The sequence below is a fragment of the Hyperolius riggenbachi genome, chromosome 3, assembly GCF_040937935.1.
Source record: "Hyperolius riggenbachi isolate aHypRig1 chromosome 3, aHypRig1.pri, whole genome shotgun sequence".
Classification (NCBI taxonomy): domain Eukaryota; kingdom Metazoa; phylum Chordata; class Amphibia; order Anura; family Hyperoliidae; genus Hyperolius; species Hyperolius riggenbachi.
The window spans coordinates 295,403,342-295,428,124 of NC_090648.1; the positions used below are offsets into that span (position 1 = coordinate 295,403,342).

The following is a 24,783-nucleotide window of genomic DNA, read 5'->3' on the forward strand; positions in this document are numbered from 1 at the left end:
ATTCTTTCATCAGGGTACAACACTTCAAGATGGAGACCATTCAGACGATAGTGAAGATTCTTATGCCAAACGATTGGGCCCTCTCTGTAGACCTGGAGGATGCCTACCTGCATATTGCAATACATCCTCAATACCAAAGGTTCCTAAGGTTCAAAGTGGGAAGTCAACACCTACAGTTCCGTTGTTTGCCCTTCGGCATATCCACAGCCCCCAGAACCTTTTCAAAAATACTTCTGGCATTAGTCGAAATATTAAGACTACGGGGTCTCAGACTTTATCATTATCTCGACGACTTACTGTTATTACATCAGGACAGAGATGTCATCATTCAACACAAACAGATATTGCTACAGGAGTTACAAAGATTCGGGTGGAGAATAAATCTTGCCAAGAGCCAGTTACAGCCATCACAGGACCTGATATTTCTGGGTGCACGTCTCCAAACAAGGCACAACCTGATCAGTCTTCCGGAGGAGAAACAGTTAAAAATCCAACAGATAGTAAGGAACACGATATGTATGTCGACCTTGACAGCGAGACAATGTCTCAGTGTGTTAGGTTCAATGACTTCCACAATCCCGATGCTAAGATGGGCGCAATGGCATACAAGACCTTGGCAAATCGGATTCTTAACCCAGTGGGTCAGCAGACACATAGATCAGAGGATAGTAATAACACCGGAGATGAGAGAAGCCTTGTTTTGGTGGACACGTCGGGAAAACCTATCGACACCTCTAGCTATTCAGCCATCATCCACGATCATACTTACTACGGATGCCAGCCAGATGGGCTGGGGAGCACATCTTCAATTACAGACGGCTCAGGGCCAGTGGGGACAGCAGCAGAGACAGGTCCCAGCCAATATACTAGAGATCAGAGCAGCTCTGCTAGCTCTGCACAGCTTCAAGGAACAGTTACAATCACGACATGTTGTTCTCCGGATGGACAATCGAACAGCGGTGGCCTACGTAAGACGACAGGGTGGAACAAGGTCAAGGACTCTTCTTCGAGAAATAGCCCCAATTTTTCTATTTGCGGAGAGGTATCTCAGCAGTCTCTCAGCAGTTTATATCCCAGGGAAAGAGAACATAACAGCAGACTATCTCAGCAGATCACAACTGGACAACAACGAGTGGTCACTGAACACCGAGGTATTCCAGACCATCTGTGCGCAGTTCGGAACCCCGCAGATCGATCTGATGGCAACCTCACTCAATACCAAGTGCGAGAAGTTTTACGCCAGGCGACAAACACCGAAAGCAGTGGGAACGGATGCACTTCTAGCACCCTGGGACTTTACCCTGGCCTATGTATATCTACCAATCCCACTGATTCATCAACTACTACTGAGGCTGATAAGGGAAAATGTGATATTGATAGCGGTGATTCCGTTCTGGCCCAAGAGGCCCTGGTTCCCACTGTTGTGGTACCTCAAAACTCAGCAACCAGTGTTTCTCCCGTCAATCAACAACTTATTGTCTCAGGGGCCAGTATACCATCCTCATCCGCACAGATTGAACCTGGCTGTCTGGAGATTGAGAGGGGGAAGTTGCGATCTTTAGGCTGCTCCACTGAAGTCATTGAAACGTTACTGAAAGCGAGAAAGCCCTCAACCAACAGCTCATATCAGAGAGTCTGGACAAGATTTCAGGAGTTTGCATCGCAACAACATTTCCAACCATTGCAGCCGCAAGTGACCCATATCTTGCAATTTCTACAGTCAGGCCTTGACAAAGGACTAGGATTCCATTCCCTTAAAGTCCAAATATCTGCACTCTCAGCGCTCACAGACCAAAGGTGGGCATTGCACCCCCTAGTGGTTCAATTCCTTCGGGGTGTCATGAAGGAGAGACCACCAATCAAGGCTACGTTTCCTAAATGGGATCTTCCACTAGTCTTAGAGACACTGTCACGGCCACCTTTTCTAGATCTGGAAAACTGCACTCTGAGACAGTTAACTCATAAAGCGGTATTCCTGGTGGCAATGGCCTCGGCCAGAAGGATTTCGGAACTCCAAGCCTTGGGGTGCGAGGAACCAGCATTGACCTTCTATCCAGATAGGGTAGTGCTAAGGCCAGTTCAACATTTTATACCCAAAGTTGCAACGGTTTATCATTTTAACCAGGAGTGGACGCTGCCAACTTTAACAGAGGAGACCAGTGCTCAACCTCATCCTTTGGATGTAGGACGCACGTTAAAAGTCTATCTCGAGAGAACGAGACAAATAAGAAAGACTGAAAAATTGTTTGTAGTCCCAACAGGTTACAGGACAGGACAACCAGCATCATCTCGCACAATAGCTCAGTGGTTAGTTTTCATTATTCAGGCAGCTTATAGGGCCAACAACTTACCTCCACCACAACAGGTGACAGCCCATTCGACAAGGGGAATAGCGGCATCCTGGGCCGCCTTTAACAAAGTGCCAGCTGAAAAAATTTGTCAGGCTGCTAACTGGTCCTCGATTAATACCTTCATGAGGCATTATAGGGTAGACCCTGCAGTTAATTCTTCTGTACAGTTTGGAACTGCTGTATTAAAATTGATGTGAAGTAACATTAAACTTTATGTTCAAGCATTGCACCTCATCCCTCCCTGTATTGTTCTTTCTAGTTAACTCCCATCCGTGCTGACATGGACATGTATGGAATACGGAAAATTGAATACTTACCTACCGGTAATTTTCCTTTCCATATGTGTCCATGGCAGCACGGAGCTCCCTCCCAAGATTCGGTGATTCCGAGTTAAGAGTACTGGGGGGGAGTAACTGGGAGAAATTTATGCATGTATGGTCCTATGGGGTTAGGTGGGCGGGCATTAACCCATCCGTGCTGCCATGGACACATATGGAAAGGAAAATTACCGGTAGGTAAGTATTCAATTTTCCGTATTATAGCAAGCTCCAAGGGACCGAAAAAGTGGCTAACTCTAGCATAAGTTTACTATATCAGAAATGGTCATAAAGTATATTATAGTTCTAGATCTTAATTCCGTCAATAATTGGGAGTCATTTTTTCTTTCTGATATTTTAGCAAGTAATCACAGACAGCGTCTCGTCTATACTAGATCAAACTGCACAGTGCTCAATATGCAGCAATTTGCATGCTATAATCACACAACAGCTCGCATAGGTCTCACCAGTTAAAGGGAACCAGAGATGGGGACATGAAAAAGATGTTATACATACCTGGGGCTTCCTTCAGCCCCATACGCTCTAGTCGATACCATGCGCCGTCCTCTGCTGCCCGCATCTATGAGAACCGGGTCCCGTCACGTCATCGGAGCCAGCTACGCAGGAGAAGTGCGGCCCCTACGTATCTCTCCAGCGGCTGCTGCAGAGATACGCAAACAGCGCACTTCCCTTACGCTTAGACTGGCTCCGACTGACGGCAGAGCGGGGTCCCGGTTCTCATAGCTGCGGGCAGCGGAGGACGGCGGCGTGGGATCCATCAGAGCGTATGGGGCTGGAGGAAGCCCCAGGTATGTATAACATCTTTTTCATGTCCCCATCTCTGGTCCCCAGTGGCGGCTCCAGGATTTTTTTTTAGGAGGTGCTATGCAGGTGCTGGACCAATTTCCGGGGTAGCTGATGACCTGCGGCGTGTGAAGTGCGTCGCTGCAAAAATGGGTGTGGCTAAAACTTAAATGGGTGTGGCTAAAACCTAAATGGACGTGGTCATGACCGGATGAGGGCGGGGCTAACTGTAATTTAATGTGAACCCAGGGTGAGAGTGATATGTAGGCTGCCATATTTATTTCCTTTTAAAAAATTCTAGTTGCCTGGCAGCCCTGCTGATCTATTTGGCTGTAGTAGTGAACTGAATTACACCAGAAACAAGCATGCAGCTAATCTTGTCAGTTCTGACAATATTGTCAGAAACCCCTGGCCTGCTGCATGCTTGTTCAGGGTCTATGGTTGAAAGAATTAGAGGCAGAGGACCAACACGGCAGCCAGGCAGCTGGTATTACTTAAAAGGAGATAAATATGGCAGCCTCAATATTATTCTCACCTCGGGTTCCCTTTAAAAGTGCAACGCAAAGACAGAGGGCCCAAGTTTTGGTGACCCTTTCCCCAGAAAATTCACATAATTGTGCAGGTTTTCTCAAGAAAATACATGTAATGTGAGCAGATTTGAACAAAAAACATGTTCAATAACCCCAATATGCTAGAGATGGGAAGTTCGGATCTTTTCAATGATCCGGATGATTCGAATCGGATCATTGAAAAGATCCGGATCTTTGATCCGAATCTCGGATCATTTTACTACCGACGCATTCGGGGTGAGATGACTAGCAGGACAGGTCTTTCCCTGCTGTGGACAGGAGAAGGGGAGGGGGGTGGACACACAGAGAGAAGGGGAGAAGATGGACCGAGGGCAGGGAGTGGACAGAGAAGGGAGGAGGGACGAGCAGAGAGCAGAAATGTTTGTGCACACAATACCTACATGCTGCAATCATATGCTTTACATATATTTCACCTATATGCTCATCTGTGTACTTTCCATGCAAACGTCTCAAAGTGAAGGAAAGCATTCCCAGAAGATAAGTGCAGCTGTGCCGAGTGCAGGAGGATCATATTACGCTGCAATCACAGTGCCTGCAAAGTTACTGAGCTGTGCTGAGCCAAAAGCTTCCAATGTGTTCACTGTGCACAACTACGAACAGACAGCCTGTAATGAGAAGCACATTGCAGCCAGTATGTGTGCTCTACACATATCTGGCAGTGGCACCCATGTCCCCTCTCTTATCTACCTGTCCCTGCAAGGCTGCCTCCCATCCAACAGAGCGATCCATCTCAGCTCTGCTTCCAGGACCCCGCTGCCCGCTGAGAGGGGGCGTGTCGCTCCGTGCCCCGCCCCTTTTTCCGATCCCAATCACTCATTTTGATGATTCGGATGATCGACTCATAAAATAGATTCGGATCAAAGATCCGAATCGTTCATGATCCGGACAACACTACAATATGCACAATCGTTATCAGATATGACCCCAATATGCACAATCGTTAGCAGATATGGCCCCAATATGCACAATCGGTAGCAGATATGGCCCCAATATGCACAATCGTTAGCAGATATGGCCCCAATATGCACAATCGGTAGCAGATATGGCCCCAATATGCACAATCGTTAGCAGATATGGCCCCAATATGCACAATCGGTAGCAGATATGGCCCCAATATGCACAATCGGTAGCAGATATGGCCCCAATATGCACAATCGGTAGCAGATATGGCCCCAATATGCACAATCGTTAGCAGATATGGCCCCAATATGCACAATCGGTAGCAGATATGACCCCAATATGCACAATCGGTAGCAGATATGACCCCAATATGCACAATCAGTAGCAGGTGACCACAATCAGCAGTACCACCTGAAAAAGAAAAGAAAAACCCATTTACTCACCTACAGCCAGAAGACCTTCTTTCCCGACCTCCTGTCCCGACCTCCTTGTGGCGCGCAGCTCCCACGATCCTCTTCTTTCCGGACGTCAGGTTACTTCCTGCCTGCATGCTGAGAGCAGGGCTACGGGAAAATGGCCGCCCAAAGCCCTGCACTGCAGACTCGAAGTCTGCAGAGCAGGGCTTCGGGCGGCCATCTTACCGTAGCCCAGCCTGCTGCTCTGGGCTGCCGCTGTGAACTGACTCGGCGTCTCTTAGACGCCTGAAGTCAGTTCACGCCAGGGGGTGCTTGGACAATTCTAGGGGGTGCTTGAGCACCCCCTTGCACCCCCCTGGCGCCGCCCCTGCTGGTCCCCTTTAAATGCAGGTACATTACTTATAGTATGTCCACACGCCTGTGCAGTATGGATAATACTGTAGCATTGCAGCCATACACTAGCAAGTCACAGATGACAGGCAACCCCTCAGTAATCAGGCAGTAGCTTACGCTGAAAGCATAGGTTTCACTGGCTGGTGCTTTTGAGGTAATCCACGCTGGGCGAGAGTAGCGTGCAGATAGTGAGCAGGCTACAAGTGGCTGCCACCCTGACCACAGCGCATGGGTTTCCGACTGACTTATGATGCATGCGCCCGTCCACTTTCCACTATAACTGGGTACTGAATACTGCAGGGACCAAGAACAGGTTTACTATAACAGAAGTTCTGTTATATCAGGGTTTAACTATACCAGGTGTTACTCCCATATACTTGTAATGGGGCTCAGGGCCGGATTTGTACTTTTTACCGCCCAAGGCCCACTGTCACCAGCCGCCCCCTTAAACTAACAGCACCCCCCCCCCCAAATCAATACACAAGTGCAAAACACAATCCCCTCCCCCAGCAAACACAGATCCATAACAAAATAAATCTTCTTACGTCACACCGTTCCAGGACTAGGGCTTCAATTCATCAAGCATTACCGCATTCGGTAATGCTGAAAACAGCTGACTTAACGAAGCACTTTAGAAAATGTTAATTCATCAAAGCTGTTACCGAATGAGAAGCTGAAATGACACAGCAATGAGATAAATTACCGACATGTGCTCAACAAATGTTAATTCATCAAGGTTCCCACATTCGATAACACATTCGGTGTTTATCTCAAGCTCTCCCCTGTCGTTACAGGCTTCGAAAGCCTTCTGTGTGAATGTTTTCATGATTAGCAGGAGCAGGCAGCCAATAGAAACAGCCCCTGTTCTCCTGCAAGTGCGGCTGATAGGTCACACAGGCTTCTCCACACAAGCTTTCAGACCCCCCAAGCAGTGAGCAGAGAGAACGGGTCAAAATATATCCCCAGATTCCCTTCGGTGGTGTAACCCTTTCAGGCCCTGTTTGATAATGCAAAGATGCTGGTGGTGAAATCACCAAGCATGGCATTTGTAATGTCTCCAGGAAGTTCATCTACGTTGTGGCAAATAAATAAAATGTTAAGAAAGACTGATCGACAGATTCAGAGCAGCAGAGGCAGTATAAATAACAGTAACTATAACACCTTTACATCTAAAGGGATGTCTGGATGCCTTCTATTGTTATCAGCTTGTAACAACACACGGACATTCCAAGCTGCTCTGCACCACTCTGCTGTTATCGAACAGCCTTTGATGAATTGAAGCCTAGTAGTTCGGTAACTTAACGAACCTCTACCACACATGGGAAAATATTGATGAATTAGCACAGTGAAGTGTAAAATACCGAATGCGGTATTTTAAGGACTGGGGTTTTGTTATCGAACACCCTTTGATGAATTGAAGCCTAGGTCCCTCTCTGGTTAAATAAATCACTTAATTGTGCAGGCGTGGTCATGGGCTACCATATCCATACTGGGCATGTGGAAGTCAGGTCTGTGCATGCCCAGTAGAACTAGGTTGCTTAGCATTTTTCTTCTGTGCACAAGCACTTAATTATACTGGGCATGTGCAGACCTTACTTGTGCATGCCCAGTTACAATATGGTCACACTTGCACACTGAAGAAACCTATTTGAACAGAGAGGGGTACAGCACTGGAACAATGGGGTACAGGAAGATATGGGAAGCCTCTAAACTATCCAGAGGCTTCCCATTACTAAAAGCTAAGCATCAGTTTGTTTATTTTATGTGTTTCAGGTTGAGGTAGGGGGTGAGGAAAAAAATTATAGAGGGGGCAGCCAGAACTGAGGTGGTGATCAGAGTGAACAAGTCAGCCAGGGTAAGGTCGAGAATTGAGGGGCTAGCCAGGACGGGTGTTTCCATAGGGGCAAACTTAAAACTGCTCTCAGCACACCGCCCTCTATATAAGCACTACAGCTGCCAGCATGCCCCTACCGCTCCACAGAGGCACCACAGTTCCCAGCATGCCTCTCAGTCTTCATAGAGTATTGGGTTGTCCCCGAGGGCCACAGAGCTGGCTGTTGGGTCCCCTCTAATGTGAATAGTGGTCCCCTGGGGTCCCTGTATTTGCAGTGGAGTGCATTCAACTGTCCGGCCAGTGTGCTTCCCCCATCTATGTGCTTCATCATTGTAGAAGCCTTAATTCCGTGACTTGGTGGCATGTACATACTCATATGCTGCTGGGCTAGGGAGATAGAGCACAGAGAAGCATGCCGGACAGGTAAAAAGCTCCTCTGCGAATACGCTGCAGAGGCTCCAGGGAACCACTAATCACTTTGGGGGGGACGAGGTGGTCTACACCAGCCAGCCCTAGGGGATACCCAATACTATATAGAGGAAGGGCATGCTTGGAACTGTAGTGCCTCTATAGAGGGGAGTGGGGCTTGCTGGCAGCTATGGTGACCCTATAGTGGGGGATGGGAATGCTGGCAGCTGTGGTGCCTCTTTGGAATGGGACGACATGCTGAGGGGGAGGGACAAATACTACCTTGGTGGAAAGGGGAGAGGGGGAGGGTGTACACACAAGCATGCAGTCACACCAGCAGCAGATACTTACAAGCAAGCAATCACAGCGGAAGAAGTTTCGGAATGTCAGGAATCCGATCATCCAAAGATCCCTCTCTTCTGTGCACCGTGGAAGGCTGCACACAGAACCCTGCTTCTCCAGTCCCGAGCAGCTGAGCTAATCAGCTGATCTCTCTCTCCCTCCCCCGCCGTGCTAACACTGTCATCCTGCTTCGTTGTTGGGACTTAGAAGGAAGAAGGGAAAAACAGCTGCCATGGTTCTATCTGTGCACGGAGATCGCTCTGCCTGCTGCGCCCTGGGAGTTTCTGATCTGTGTCATCCCGAGCACGTGGCGAGACCTCCGTGTATCAGCAGACGTTGTTCCTTCCCATGTCTGTTCGCTGCTTCTGACCGTTACGCTCCTATAAGCTGATCAGATCACGTCAGCCACGTGCTGGGGCGCAGCAGGCAGAGCGATCTCCGTGCACAGAACCAGGGCAGCGGCTTCCTGACTCATCTGTAGCCGCTCGCTGACTGCGCACACAAGGACAAGCTGCAGTGTGCAAAGCGGGCGGCTGTGACCGACTGGACTGTGGGAAGAGTAAATGTTGCGGGTGGCTAACTACCTGCCCCAAGCAATCTTCCGCCCTAGGCAGTGGCCTGCCCCTAAATCCGGCCCTGATGGGGCTTGGCTGGGAACAGACACATAGTTTACTATACCCAGTGGGTTACTTAGGGAATTTGGCACCCGGTGCTGATTATTTACAGACACCCCATCCTCCTCCTCCCCTCCCCCCCCCCCCCCAAAAAAAAAAACCAACACATTTTTTTTGATGGGAGGGTTGACGGGTTGGGGCGATGAGCGTATCACTGCAAGTTTTGGGGAAAAGGAGTAGTCAGCTAGTGGATGAAGCTAACCGTTATGAAACTCTGTACTCTATACAGTCATGTATCAAATGGGGAGAAGGTGGAAGCACTGGCACTGCAGTGAGCGTTGTATGGTGTGGAGAGGGTGGTACAAAACGCAACTGACAGCAGTGCTGGCATTCTCTCCTCTCTTCCTATTGCCTACTCTATACAGTGCTGCAGAAGATGTCAGCGCTATATACAGTGGAATGCGAAAGTTTGGGCAACCTTGTTAATCTTCATGATTTTCCTGTAGAAATCGTTGGTTGTTACAATAAAAAATGTCAGTTAAATATATCATACAGGAGACACACACAGTGATATTTGAGAAGTGAAATGAAGATTATTGGATTTACAGAAAGTGTGCAATAATTATTTAAAGTGAATGTTTACCGTTAAAAAAAAGAAAAAGTCAGATACTCACCTAAGGAGAGGGAAGGCTCGGTCCTAATGAGCCTTCCCTCTCCTCTCCCGGTGCCCGGTCCCGCGCAGGATCCCCCGTGGCAGTATTCAACCAGTTCGGTCAAATACTGCCACTTCCGCATGCCGAAGGGAGCTTTCGGGAGCACTCGGGCTCCCGATGACGCGGCCGCTCCATACTACGCATGCGCGAGCTCCCTCTATGACGTGCTCGCGCGTACGTAGTATGGAGCGGCCCGTCTTCGGAAGCCCGGGTGCTCCCGAAGACCTCCGAAGTCCCTGCGGCGGCGGACGCGAACGGGGGAGCCAGCGCAGCACCGAGGGCACCGGGAGAGGAGAGGGAAGGCTCATTAGGACCGAGCCTTCCCTCTCCTTAGGTGAGTATCTGACTTTTTCTTTCTTTAAACGGTACCCATTGGCTTTAAACAAAATTAGGCAAGTGCATAAATTTGGCCATTCCAGAACGTTGTACTTGTTCCTCTGCATGAATGCCTTAGTGGATTTTGAGCAGTGTTTAGGATCATTGTCCGGCGCAACTTCAGCTTTGTCACTGATTCCTGGACCTTGGTCTCCATAATCTGCTCATACTGAGTGGAATCCATGCATCCCTCAACTTTGACAAGATTCCCAGTCCCTGCACTGGCCACACAGCCCAAAAGCATGATGGAACCACCACCATATTTTACTGTAGGTAGCAGGTGTTTTTCTTAGAATGCTGTGTTGTTTTTCCTCCATGCATAACGCCCCTTCTTATGCCCAAATAGCTCAATTCTAGTTTCATCAGTCCACAGCACCTTATTCCAAAATAAAGCTGGCTTGCTCAAATGTGCTTTAGCATACCTCATACCTCTGTTTGTGCTGTGGGTGGAGAAAATGCTTCCTCCGCATCACTCTCGCATACATCATCTCCTTGTGTAAAGTGCGCTGAATGGTTGAACATTGCACCGTGACTCCATCTGTAGCAAGATGATGTTGGAGGTCTTTGGTGCTGGTCTGTGGGTTGACTCTGACTGTTCTCACCATTTGTCGCTTCTGTTTATCTGTGATTTTTCTTGGTCTGCCACTTCGAGCCTTAGCTTGAACTGAACCTGTGGTCTTCCATTTCCTCAATATGTTCCTAACCGGGGAAACAGACAGCTTAAATCTCTGAGACAGCTTTCTGTATCCCTCCCCTAAACCATGATGGTGAACAATCTTTTTCTTCAGGTCATTTGAGAGTTGTTTTGAGACCCCCATGTGTGCTACTCTTCAGAGAAAATTAAAAGAGGAGGAAAACTTACAATTGACCCCCTTAAAGCGCGATTGTCACCATAAAAATCAAATTTCAACAGCAACTGGTCTGAATGTATTAAGTGATACAGATGCTTATCCAGTATTCAAAACTTTTTCTGCTGTTATGGTTTGGAGTTATCACATACTTTAGGAGCACTGGCCCTTTAATAGTCAGTGCCAAACAGTTGCATGCTAGGAGTTCTTTTTATCTATAATATATCCCTCCTCTTCCATTTATTTCCCTGCCTAGCTGCCTATCTGTACACGATCCTCTGCTCACTTGTGTTTAACTTTACAAGCAAGGCTGAGGTGACTCAGCAATTGGAGGAGAAAAGAAAAAAAGGGCAGAAATGACGTCAGTATTTAGCCTCAAACTGTGGGCAAAAGACATGGTTCCCACCAGGAACAGAATTCCCTTCATTTACTATATAAAATCCACTGAAATCAAAACGTGGACAGTACAATACATGTGTTATTGTAAGTAGATCAAGTATTTATCTACTTACATATGTGTTTTTTCCCCCTGGTACAGTATGACTAATCCTTCTGCTTTAAATACTCTTTCTCATAATTGGATTCACCTGTGTATGTAGGTCTGGGGTCACTGAGCTTACCATGCCAATTTGAGTTCCAATAATTAGTTCTAAAGGTTTTGGAATCAATTAAATGACAACAGTGCCCAAATTTATGCACCTGCCTAATTGTATTTAAACAATTATTGCACACTTTCTGTACATCCAATAAACGTAATATCAAATATCACTGTATGTGTCTCCTATATGATATATTTACCTGACATTTTTTATCGTAACAACCAACGATTTACTGTATACAGGAAAATCATGACGATTAACAAGGTTGCCCAAACTTTTGCATCCCACTGTATAAATAAACCACTGGGTAGGGTACAAAAAAGAATCCCCACAGTTGAACTCGGGCTCAATTCAATGATATGTGCAAAGAGATGTACAGGATCTTCTCAAAAAATTATCATATTGTGATAAAGTTCATTATTTTCTGTAATGTACTGATAAACATTAGACTTTCATATATTTTAGATTCAAATACACACAACTGAAGTAGTTCAAGCCTTTTATTGTTTTAATATTGATGATTTTGGCATACAGCTCATGAAAACCCCAAATTCCTATCTCAAAAAATTAGCATATTTCATCCGACCAATAAAAGTGTTTTTAAAACAAAAAAAGTCAACCTTCAAATAATTATGTTTAGTTATGCACTCAATACTTGGTCAAGAATCCTTTTGCAGCAATGACTGCTTCAATGCGGCGTGGCATGGAGGCAATCAGCCTGTGGCACTGCTCAGGTGTTATGGAGGCCCAGGATGCTTCGATAGCGGCCTTAAGCTCATCCAGAGTGTTGGGTCTTACGTCTCTCAACTTTCTCTTCACAATATCCCACAGATTCTCTATGGGGTTCAGTTCAGGAGAGTTGGCAGGCCAATTGAGCACAGTAATACCATGGTCAGTAAACCATTTACCAGTGGTTTTGGCACCGTGAGCAGGTGCCAGGTCGTGCTGAAAAATGAATTCTTTATCTCCAGACTAGGTGTAATGTATTTGCACTTCTTATTGGCTGACTGGCAGTCTGCAAACTATATATAAGTGGCAGAGTGCTGTCAGGGAGTGAGCATTTCCTTTTGTGTTTGGTAATAATGTCAGAAACACCTGATCTGCATATGCTTTTTCAGGGTCTATGGGTAAAAGTATTAGAGGCAAAGGATCAGCAGGACAGCCAGGCAACTAGTATTGTTTAAAAGGAAATAAATATGGCAGCCTCCACATACCGCTCCGTACAGTTGTCCGTTAAAGGACCACTCCAGCGACAAAGTAAGCATTTAAAATCTGACAGAACTGACAGGTTTTGGACTAGTCCATCTCCTCATGGTTTTCTTTGTTTTCAGAAGCATTTTCTGAATGGCAGTATAACTGCCAAAACAGTAAGATTCCAGCCAACCTCCCTACTCACTTGCACACTGTTTTGATAGACTTAGCAACTGCCGTTGAGGAAATTCTTTTGAAATCAAAGAAAACCCTGAGAATCCCTCATGAGGAGATGGACTAGTACAAAACCTGTTGCTTCTGTCTGATTTTAACTGCTTACTTTTTTTTTTGCTGGAGTGGTCGTTTAAGTTCTTTCAGGCCTCAAAGGGACCCTCTTGTGAATTTAGCTGCTCATCCATTCAAAAAAGAAGTTCACATATGTTGCCCCAAGGCAAGTACAGCCCTTACAAAGTAGTAGCAGATAAAACCTATGATTTTGAGATTTAATTTTACAACAGTGATCCTTTCGTTCAAATTTAATTGGTTTAAAGCTGAACTAAGGCCACATATAGAAATCGTCTCAAACTATGTTCATGTCACAATTGTAACAATTTATCTTTTTTTTTAATCATACAGTTTTGTAAATATTGTTTGCGGAAAACAACTTAACTGGTCAGTCAGGAGAGTCTGGTTGCATAGTGCAAGTGAAAGCCAAGACTCTTGTAGATATAAATTTCCAAAGGATAGTAATATCTTTTAAAAGGGGGGCAGTCAAATTTGCTAGACTGTATAATATGTAAGTACCTTTTATCTTTTACAATATTCATTAATACTGTACATTATTTAGTCAGTGTTTTGCCCATTGCAAAAATCTTTCCTCGCCCTAATTTACTTTATTCAATTGATTACAGATGGTAGCAATGTGGAATGTTTGTTGTGCTGTTTATTGTAAATGGTGCTCTGGGGTAGAAGGCTGCCTGTGTGACCACCTCTGCCGAGAATCCAGCATGTGTACAGCAGCCCTTGACCCTTCTGATTGCTTCAGCAGACTTACAGCCAAGAGCACCCTTCTTTCCACTTACCCTGTCTGCTGCATGTTATCACGTCTCTGGCAGGAGGACCCTGCCGAAGGCTTACAATATAGAGGAAGAGGTAGAGACACGAAAAGTAGGGGACCAGAGTTCAGCTGCGGGTTTAGCGCAATAGTTGGGGGGGGCAAAGTGAAAAAGTGCGTTTTGAGGGCCTTCTTGAAGATGTTGAAGGAGGGAGCAACCCTAATGGGGGGAGGTAGGGAGTTCCATAGTGTTGGAGAAGTCCTGGAGGCGGGCATGGACTGGTTGATGTTGGGGGTGGTCAGGCTAAATTTATTGGAGGAGTGGAGTGGGCGGCTAGGTGTGTACCTCTGAGTAAGATTGGAAATATAGGTTGGGCAGATTTGTAGGACGGACACGGTATCTTGAATCTGGTTCTGGACTGGATAGGAAGCCAGTGGAGGGATTCACAGAGGGGAGCCACCATGGTTGGAGAGGTAGGATGAGAGCCAGGCCAGGATGAGGTCATGAATACCCATGGACTGGAAAAGTAGAGGATAGTCCTCTGTGTCAAAAGCTGCTGAAAGGTCAAGGAGGATGTTTGCTTCCAAATTAATTTGCATGCAAAGGATTTTGTGCTTGACCCTTCCACTGCGATGCCGTCATCTTGACGAAACGGACCCTAGCAAATAGCAATTCAAATGGAAGGGGGTCCATGCTGCACCCCTTTCTCCATTTTTATGGCTTGTTGCTTAGGGTTCCTTCCAACACGATGACCTCATCGCAGTGGAAGAGTCTAGTACATACTCTTAGGTGTTTAGCACCTGTCTTACATGTAATGAGCACAGTTGTGTCTAAGAGGCCTTGCAGCTTTATACAGATGGTCAGTCAGGTGCAGCTTGGTTTAGATGCGCTGCCATTCCACTCTACGGTAACAATCCAGATTGTTTGCTATTAACAGTGAAACATAGCAGAGGCTCAGTCATAGTATGGGCAGCCATATTGTGGTATTCTGCTGGACCCATTATTACCTTGCAAGGTCACATTACTGACAATGAGTGCGTGACCATTTTGCGTGACCAAGTCTATTCCATGGTGCAAAGTTTGTACCTTTATGCTAATGCTGTTCATCAAAAGGACAAAGCACCTGTTCTGAATCACCTGACCTCAATATCATCGAGCCCTTGTGGTCAGTGTTGGAGACAAAGGTTTGAGTACGCTATCAACCACCATCATCATTAATGGAGCTTGTCAATGTTCCGTAGAAATATTTCCCTGAAAACTATACAGAATGTCTTTTTATCGATTCCAAGGAGACTGCAAGCAGATCTGAATGCTAGAGGTGGTCCGACACTATATTAGTCAAGGATATATGTCTTTTCCCAGGTTTTGCCATTTTTGTCCGTCTATCACAATGCATAGCAGTACACTTCAGATTGCAAAGCTTTATTCTGCGGTCAGACAAAGGCAGAATATGAAATGTCAGCCTGTCAAGTTCTGACTTTTGAGTTGAATAATGCATCTCTGGAAAAGCTACTTATTAACACAATATCAGACTAGAAGATGTGTTTTGAAGTTCCATTAGCAGAGCAGCCTGACATTGTGACAGAAAATCTAAATACATTTCACGTAGATAATTTCAGCAACAAACCACAAGCCTCTGACAAGTCACTCGTGTTCACAGCAATTAAGCCAACAATAGAACAACTGGACTTGAATGGAGAATCTGTTATTGCAATCATTGTGCCAGATGGAATTTCAGAGACAGCCTGTTCTGACAAGTCAGGTCATCGCGGATAATCGACAAATCACTGATGAAGAAAACTTTGATGTTGAAAAATACATTTTCTGAGGAACCAAGCCGAGCTGATGAGCTCTTAGAAACCGAGCATTCATACTGCAAACATGAATTTGACAGAAATCATCTCAGACAAACCATCGCTAAACTGTAGTCCAAAATGGCACTTCTAAAAGTGCGGGAAAATGTAACTCTGTCCCGTTTGACATCACTGGAAGCTCTTATTGCACAATTGAGGCAGGAACATTTGCTGTCAGATGAAAAGTTAAAAATCACTGACAGTAATCTGAACAGCTTTGATGTTGCTATGGTGCAATAATGTGGAATTGAATTGTATGGATGTTCTGTTTGGTCTTCAGTGGGAGATTTGTAAATAGATTTTCTCATCTACAATAAGGCATAATGGGATAACCCATGCATAACGTAGAGCCCCGGCCTTATATTTTTATAGAGCATTTTCACTATACTAAACTTTGCTTGAGGGGGGCCGTTAACGTTAAAGATCTGAAGATATGTATCTTTGGATAGAAAAGGAGAAGTAGTTAGTGAAGCCACAATAGAAAATCTGTCTTGCTCAGGATATTTGTTGACCTAATTTTGACATTCTGGTACAATGCAATACACACAGGACAACCTTAAAGAGAATCTGTATTGTTAAAATCGTACAAAAGTAAACATACCAGTGCGTTAGGGGACATCTCCTATTACCCTCTGACACAATTTCGCCGCTCCTCGCCGCATTAAAAGTGGTTAAAAACAGTTTTAAAAAGTTTGTTTATAAACAAACAAAATGGCCACCAAAACAGGAAGTAGGTTGATGTACAGTATGTCCACACATAATACATCCATACACAAGCAGGCTGTATACACCCTTCCTTTTGAATCTCAAGAGATCATTTGTGTGTTTCTTTCCCCCTGCTCTCATGCACTGAAGTTTCAGGCTGCTTGTTTCTTCCTGCAAACAGCTTTGCCCTTGTCTGTAATTCTTCAGTATGTGAAAGCCCAGCCAGCTCAGAGGAGGATTTATCCAGCTTATAAAAGATAAGAGAGAAGAGAGAAGCTGCTCTAATCCTAAATAACACACAGGCAGTGTGCATAGAGGGGCCTGGAAGGGGGAGTTCATAGCAGAACCACAACACTGAAGAACTTGGCAGCCTTCCAGACACAGGCCGACAAGTCTGACAGGGGAAAGATACATTGATTTATTACAGAGACAGTGATAGTATAAAGTGCTGCAGTAAGCCAGAACACATTAGAAAAGCTTTTTGAACTTGTAGGATGATAAAAAACAGGATGCAATTTTTGTTACGGAGTCTCTTTAAGGAGAACCTGAGATAGGGCTTGAAAAAGAAAATATACATACTGTACATGGGGCTTCCTCCAGCCTGATCACTCCTTCCTCATCTTCTTCCGCCTCCTCATTCTTCAGCAATTGGCCCCGGAGAGTCCTCCAGTCTGGGGCCAACTGTGCATACGCGGCCATGTGCGCGCTCCTGCCTCACTCTCGTTGTACTACTGCGCAGGTGCAGAACACTCGCTGCGATGGAAGCAAGGTGGGGGAGCATGCGGCTGGACTGTGCCTGCGCCAGCTGGCTCTGACTGGACGACTTAGCAGAGCCAGTTGAAACCAGAGAAAAGCTAGATGAACCAGAGAAGAACAAAATAAATTTCAAATTTGCAATCTGATTTATGAAATTCTCTCATTTCAATTCTCCTGTTCCTGATCTGGTTTAGAAAGGATCCAGGCTCCTTGGGGCTGGTTCACACTACAAGCACTTTTCTAAGCGCCAGTGATTAAAAGAAGAAGTTCTTGCTAATGTACTGCTATGTGTGTTCCCACTTGATCATGTGATTAAAAAAAAAAAATTACACAAAGCATTACATTAGCAAGTGTTTTTTTTTGTTTTGTTTTTTTGTTAGGCACATAAGTCAATTTTTTTTAAACATATTACATTGCAGTGGAGGCAGAGAAGACATTTACCACAGTGCCTGTTCTCTGATGCAGTCCTCTGTTGCCCTGCAATTCTTCCCGTTAAGTCTGCCTGTTGGCGCGAGTTGCCGGATGACCTGGAAGTGTAAGGAGCCAATAGCTTCTTCCTTTCCTTGGTCCTAACGCTGCCTGCCATGCTGCAGTACCAGAGCCCTGCGAGCTCTTGCTACGTGCGTGCAACTGCTTGTGGAGTACGTATAGATTTGGCACACACTCACTGTTTATAGCCATACCTTGCCGTGCCCGTAATTACTATACTGTGCATGCTCCGGGATGTGTGCACTCAGGAACAGCGCTTTCTAAATATTCTGCTTGTGCACTGCAGCAGAGAAAAGCAGTGCATGAGCAACTATACAATAAAGCGCTGGCTGACCTGGAAGTAGTTCCGGCGGCCAGCACAATTTTGAATATATTATAAAAATGAAACCAGGCTCTAAAAGAATAAATTATTAGTCCTGAACGGCGGTTCTGGTGCGAAAATGATCCGCAGGGTACAGGCTTTCAGGTGAATATTTTATTTTGATAAATGTATTTGACTTAAGATTCCCTTTAAATGACTAGTGCTTAGAAAAGTGCTTGCCCTTAAAGGGAACCCAAGGTGAAAGGGATATGGAGGCTGCCATATTTATTTCCTTGTAAACAATGCCATTTGCCTGGCAGACCTGTTGATCTTTTAGCATAAGTAGTGTCTGAGTCAAAACCCTGGAACAAGCATATGGCTAATCCAGTAAAACCAAGTCAGCCTAGTCAGAGCACCTGATCTGCTGCATGCTTGTTCAGGGTTTATGGCTAAAAGTATTAGACACAGGGTCAGGAGGACTGCCAAGCAACTGGCATGGTTTACAAGGAAATAGGTTCCCTTTAATCTGACTTTATGCTATAGAATTTATTTTCAACACCTAGCAAGAGAATAAAATGATTTCAGTGTAAGTGAAGGTTTATATAGCATTTTAATAGCATTTTAATTTAAAACGGGATTTATGGGTGCTGAAAAGATTAATAAACAGTGAGAAAATGATAGGAATGTGTTGTTTAATGTATATGGAAGCTGTTCTCACATTACAGAAGAATGATAGACTGAGAGACCAGACTGGGAGAATATAACAACAAATAAATAAGACACAAAACATAAAATTACAGTAGGCTTTTGGGGGTTATACAATTGCAGATAAGAATTTAGGTAGATCTCTTAGGAACATCCTAATACACGCGTATGATGTTTAGACACAAACCTAAATGAAGAGTCATGATTCATTTAAGTCAGCCTGTATTAGAACTGCCACAAGTCCTAGGCTGGGTCACAAGAGCAAATACATCTTCCAGAAAGCCGGTGTTACAAATCCCATTTGATGATCTTCATTCTCTTCTGTATGCGTTGAGATATCTTGCGTCAGCAGAAAATATCACATGAAACGGTTTCAGGCTCATAGTTATGAATTTCCTTTTAGACTTGGCATATGCAATTGTTGCCTCAGCTTCTAGCATCCATCTCTGTCTCTGGGGAACAGCAGCATGGAAAACAAAATGTCATATTTCTGGTAAACACATGCTACTCTGCATCCACTGCTTCAGCTAGGTTTATTTGTCAAGTTTTTATAGTGAAGTCATGTCACTCTTCCTTGATTTGTTATTGTTGTGTTTTACTTTTTAGTAATGTAGTTACCAGAGGAAGGGAGCCTTTATAACAAAGCAAGTCTGATGCTTCAATTTAAGCAACCTACTGACATTTTAGCAAACCTTCTGGCATGTATTGCCCATCCTTTGAGATTCCAGTATGCCAGCTGTTTGTCAGAAGGCTAGAGAATAATAGCAGCTGACTGAGCGTTTCCTATTTGGCCTTCTCCAGGCTATGATAGAACAGGGAAGGTTAGAAGATTTCAAACAGAAAAGGACACGTCAACCTTTTGTATCTGTTTCTTAACTTTAAAGTACCCTGAACAGTGATACAAAACAAAACAAATCTGGACTTACCTGGGGCTTCCTCCAGCCCCCCGTAGCCTGCAAAGTCCCTATGCGTCCTCTGGGTACCCTCCGTGGTCCCACTGGCAGCACTGTTTGCCTGGCAACTTTAGGCAAAGTCGTGAGCAACTGCGCCCGCCCACGCACTCGGCTCAATCACGCATGTGTCGTCCATAAGCCTTCTGCGCATGTAAAGTTCTTGAAAGACTGAACTTTGCATGCGCAGGAAGCTTATGGCGACATGCGTGTGATCGGGTTGGGTTCATGGACTAGCCATGCATGTGCATTTGCTCACGACTTCGGCCAAAGTCGCCAGGCTAATAGGGCCACCAGCAGGACCACGGAGATGACACCAAGTAGCCTAGTGGGCAAGGGGGAGTTGGAGGAAACCCCAGGTAAGTCCAGATTTAAATTTATTATCACTGTTCAGGCCAGGGTCCCTTTAAACAAGCCACCCACTCCATGCACACATCATGAATGAAATACAATAAGGGCCCATTTCCACTGCTGCGGAAATTGGGCCGAATACGCAGAGTTTTCCTAAGGCAGGGAACACATCTGACTGTTTTCGTGCGCATTTTCTGCACAGAAAAAAACGAGAACTCATGTTAATCAATGGGCTAGTTCACACTTAATATGTTGTTCGCACGCAGAAAAAAAAACGGACATTCTGCATCCTGATTCTGCACATTTTGTCAGTTTTCTCTATCAATTACATCAGCTGCTGTAAAAAAAACGCACGTGTTTTCCTGCCTAGAAACACACTTGGTGTGCGGAAAAAGTATGCAGAAAAACGCGCGCAGAAAACTGAAAGACAAGTGTGTTCCCTGCCTGAAGGGAAATCACGCAGGGCAACTCTGGCATAGGGGATAATGCTCCAGCCGTCAGCCGTTAGAGATTCGGCCGACATTGCAGCATTTTTTTGTGCGGGAGGCAGCGAATCCCATAGCCATGCATGGCACGGTTTCTGAGATTCAGAAGACAGAACTACCTGCTTTTGACCCCAAGTGTCATCTTTTTAAAAAATAATAGTCACTTGAGCACAATTAAAGTGAATCTGTAGTACACTAGAACTGAAAGGGATATGGTAGCTGCCATATATATTTTCTTAAAAATAATACCAGTAGTCTGGCAGTCCTGCTGATCTCTTTGGCTGCAGTAGTGTCTGAATCATACACCTGAAAGAAGCATGCAGCTAATCCAGTCAGACTTCAGCTAGAAACACCTGACTGGCATACTTGTTCAGACAGAGGCAATCTGCATTGTTTAGAAGGAAATATATATGTCAGCTTCTGTACCCCTCTCACCTCAGGTGTGAAATACATCAGTAGAGGGAAGCCTCTGGAGCATCCAGAGGCTTCCCCAATCCTCATTGACCCTCCGCTGCTGATTGGGATCCTCGTCTTTTCAGTCATGCTTCTCTCCGTGTATGAGCATGGCCATACTGTGCAGGTGCCAGTAGGGTTCATGCCTGTGCAGTAGCACAGAGCTTCTCATGCAAGGAGGAAAAGGCCATGCACTGGTGGCTCCTGCTACTGTGCAGGCACGGGTTGTACTTTGAACCTGTGCAGTGTGTGTATGCTCATTCACAGAGGAGAGCGTGGCCTGCGAGAGCTGTGTAAGAAGATCAGGTAAGAAGATATGTGTTTTTTTTCCAGTTGCTTGAGACTACTTTTACACTTACCACGTTTCCTTGTGCCGCAGTACACCCGTCGCAGCTCGTCGCAATGGCAATGTAAGTCTATGGAGACTATGGTGACACAATGTGGTGCGATGGAATTAGCAAACTCGCCACAAGCTCGCCACAAACTCTGCAGTGTGTTGCTGCATGATTCATGTAAAATTTGTACAATTATTATCATTTTAGTATTTATATTGTGCAGACATCTTCTGCAGCGCTTTACAGTGTATATAGTCTTGTCTCTGTTCCTCAGAGTAGCTCAGAATCTAATCCCTACCATAGTCATATGTCCATTGTAGTCTATGGACAATTTTAAGGGAAGCCAATGAACTTATCTGTATGTTTTTGGGATGCGAGGGGAAATCGGAGTGCTTAGAGGAAACCCAGGCAGACACGGGAGAACATACAAACTCCGTGCAGATAGTTCCCTGGCTGGGATTCGGTCTGCTTTTCTGGACAGATCATTTATGGATTGTCCTGGTGATGCATCAACTTTAACTTTCATGCAAACATTTTATAATTGTGTAATTACACCTTCAAGGATATACCTTTTATAATTAGAGGTGTTTGAAATTATAGCAGCTGCTGCCATCTGACCCAATAAGTTAAAAATAAAATAAGTTAGTCTGCTTACTCTGCTGATGGGTAGATACTGTACTAGACATCAATTTTCAAGCATAGCTTTGGATTTCAAAGCTTCCTGGAAATGCTAATTTACATTATGTGACAGCTTTTCTCTACCAGTAACCAGACACACACAGCTCTCACACACACATACCTCTGAAGGTGTGCTGTTGTGTGTGATAGCTGCTGAAATCCTGAAAGACGTACATTATTAGGCAGCTAAATTAGAAAGTCCAAGAAATGAACTCACAGCCTCCTGTATCGAAAGCAGTTCTGCCACGGTGGCTGAAAAGCAAAGGTTTCAAGGCTCGTTCACACCTAGGGCGGTTTTGCCCTTTTTTACAGCGCAGGCGATTTTCCAAATCGCCTAAAAAAATTTTTGCAATGACTCTCTATGAGAAGGTTCATATCAGCAAGTTGTGTCCACTTTGTGGTCAGCAAAGCGGTGCCTGTACCATTTTGGGGGCGTTTTTCGCTATAATGGAAGGTATAGGAAGAGCACTAAACACTCACAAAACAGATTGATGGGGTGATTGTGTTTACAGTTTTTAGAATAAATACATTGTATTTATTATTTTCCGGGTCAAAGAGTTCACTTCCTGACTTGCATCAGGGAGCGAATGACAAAACCGCTCTGGAAAAGTGCTTAAAAAAACGATTTTACCAAAAACAAAGCGCGCAGTGGAGTGCGATTACGATTTTAGAACGAGGCCTTACTCATTTTTTCTTAACCCAGTCATTCAGCACGTGTAATACTATATCTGGAGGGACCTCCAGAGGTAGAAGAGGGAATTACAACCCAGTCATTAGCACATGTAATTTTCTCTGACACATGTGACAGGTTTTGGAGTAGTCCATCTCATCATAGGGGATTATCAGGCCCCGTTCACACTGCACATGTTGCCGTCCAGATTTCGGCAACACGTGCAGGAGGCCGACGCACATGATATCAGAAGTGCATAGACTGCACTGTCTGATGTTCACAACGCATGCTGCACGCATTTTTTTAAAAAAGCGCGGCTGACCCATTCACTTTCAGTGAATGGGATCAGCCCGCAATGCATAGAAACGCTGATGGCGTTTCATGATGTGAACGTAGCCTCAGGGTTTTCTTTATTTACATAAGCACCTACTGAGGGGGAGTTGCTCACTCCAACTGCCAGAATAATGCCAGGGTGGCTGGCTGGCATCTTTGTATTGATCCTTTTCAGGGAGTGCTTTTGTAAAGAATAAAGGAAATACTGAGAATCCTTGAGGAGATGGACTAGTCCAAAACCTGTCAGATTTTTTCTTCTTACTGTAAGCGGCAGCAACATAGTAGAACAGTAATTTATAGTGCATTTAACTCTGGGAGAAATGTGCCCTTTATACACGTGTATTTTATAGTTTACAATTTTTCAAATTTGCACAAGTAAAATCTTAATCCTATTTAATATGTATATTAATATATGTTTAATTTTGAAGAAAATTATGATACATTTAACATTACATTGTTTACTCTTAATTAAAGACGTGGAATAAAGTAGTAAAAAAGAATGTTTTGCTTTGCACCACAGACACATTAACTGCAGGTGAACTTCTACACACCAGCGGTTTAGCTTTTCTTTTTTTTCATCCCTCCGTTTGCTAAAATGAAGGCAGATGAGCAAATTGCAAACCCACTGAGAAAGTGGACACCTCTGTGCCTACATTGTGAGTACAGGCTATGAATTTGAATCTTAATTCCTGTCACTTTCTATGGCATACAATGCTATGAAAAGTTATTTTTGCCCTTCCTGATTTTTATTTTATCCACAAATGGAGAACATTTAACAGTAGTAAACCTTCCCAAGAGTGGCTTGCCTACAGAAATTACTCCAAGAGTGCAGCAACAACTCATTCAAGAGGTCACAAAAGAACCAAGAACAATATATAACAGGCCTCACTTGCTTCAGTTAAAGAGGAACCGTAACCAAGTATTGAACTTCATCCCAATCAGTAGCTGATACCCCCTTTCCCATGAGAAATATTTTCCATTTCACAAACAGATCATGAGGGGGCTCTGTATGGCTGATATTGTGGTGAAACCCCTCCCACAGTGTGATGTTAGGACAATGGTTCTGACATCACACTGTGGGAGTCTTGTTGCATTGTGGGAAATAACAGCTGTTTACTTATTAAGACATTACTGAAGCCAAATAGACCAGCAGGGCTGCGAGGCAACTGGTATTGTTTAAAAGGAAATAAATATGTCAGCCTCCACATCCCTCTCCCTACAGTTGTCCTTTACGTGTGATAACCCCCCCCCCCCCCCCCCCCCCAAAAAAAAAAAAAAAAAATCAGAAAAAGAAAAAATATTATTTACAGGCTTCAAATTGAGAACTAATTTCAACAACGAATAGTTTATTTACAAATACATTTACAGATAATGAAAAAAGTTTACAATTATAAATTATACATTTCTACTTTATTAAAATATGTTTAAAATGACAATATACATTTTAATAGTTGAATTATTAATAATCAAATTAATACAGCATAGTTTACTATTTTTTTATTTGAGAAAGTAATCATATACAGGTACATAAGCCATATACATAAAGCTATATACAGTACAATGATTATATAAATACTGAACTATCTTGCAGTTTTGCAGTGTACCACTAGATGGTACTCTGGTAATGCTGAAAAATGACAGTGAGCGTACAAAAAGTCATCAATAATAATCTTAATGCTGAAAAGAGAAGCGGAAATGTCTGTCTGTATAGTTAATCAGTGTACATTTAATCGAGGTGCGGTGCCCATTAATTTGTGTAGACGATATTACCAATATTAGAATATTGGTAATGTTACCAATATTCTACTATCCACTTCCCTGACCCAAACAATAACTCTCCCCTATCTATGCATAACATTGACCCCTTTACCTATGTCTGAAGGTGGCCATTGATGTCTCCACTCATTGATGTCTCCTATTGATATGAGGGGGGGAAGGGGGGGGGGCACCTGTACATATGTCACCTAAA

General features: G+C 44.4%; 1 protein-coding gene and 1 long non-coding RNA gene across 3 annotated transcripts in view; one reads left to right on the forward strand and one right to left on the reverse strand.

Annotated features, from left to right (window-relative positions):
- Positions 1–15,289: 15,289 nt before the first annotated feature.
- THAP5 (THAP domain containing 5) lies at positions 15,290–15,843 on the forward strand. The gene is given in 3 exon segments (XM_068273642.1): positions 15,290–15,496; positions 15,498–15,575; positions 15,577–15,843. Coding segments are annotated over 3 exon segments (552 nt in total).
- A 1,236-nt stretch (positions 15,844–17,079) lies between these two features.
- LOC137563707 (uncharacterized) overlaps positions 17,080–24,783 on the reverse strand; it is a 77,863-nt gene continuing 70,159 nt past the window's right edge. For both annotated transcript variants that reach the window (XR_011030410.1, XR_011030411.1), the window contains 2 exons: positions 18,747–19,011; positions 17,080–17,162 (listed from right to left, as the gene is read on the reverse strand). This is a non-coding gene — a long non-coding RNA (uncharacterized lncRNA). The remainder of the gene's footprint in view (positions 17,163–18,746; positions 19,012–24,783) is intronic.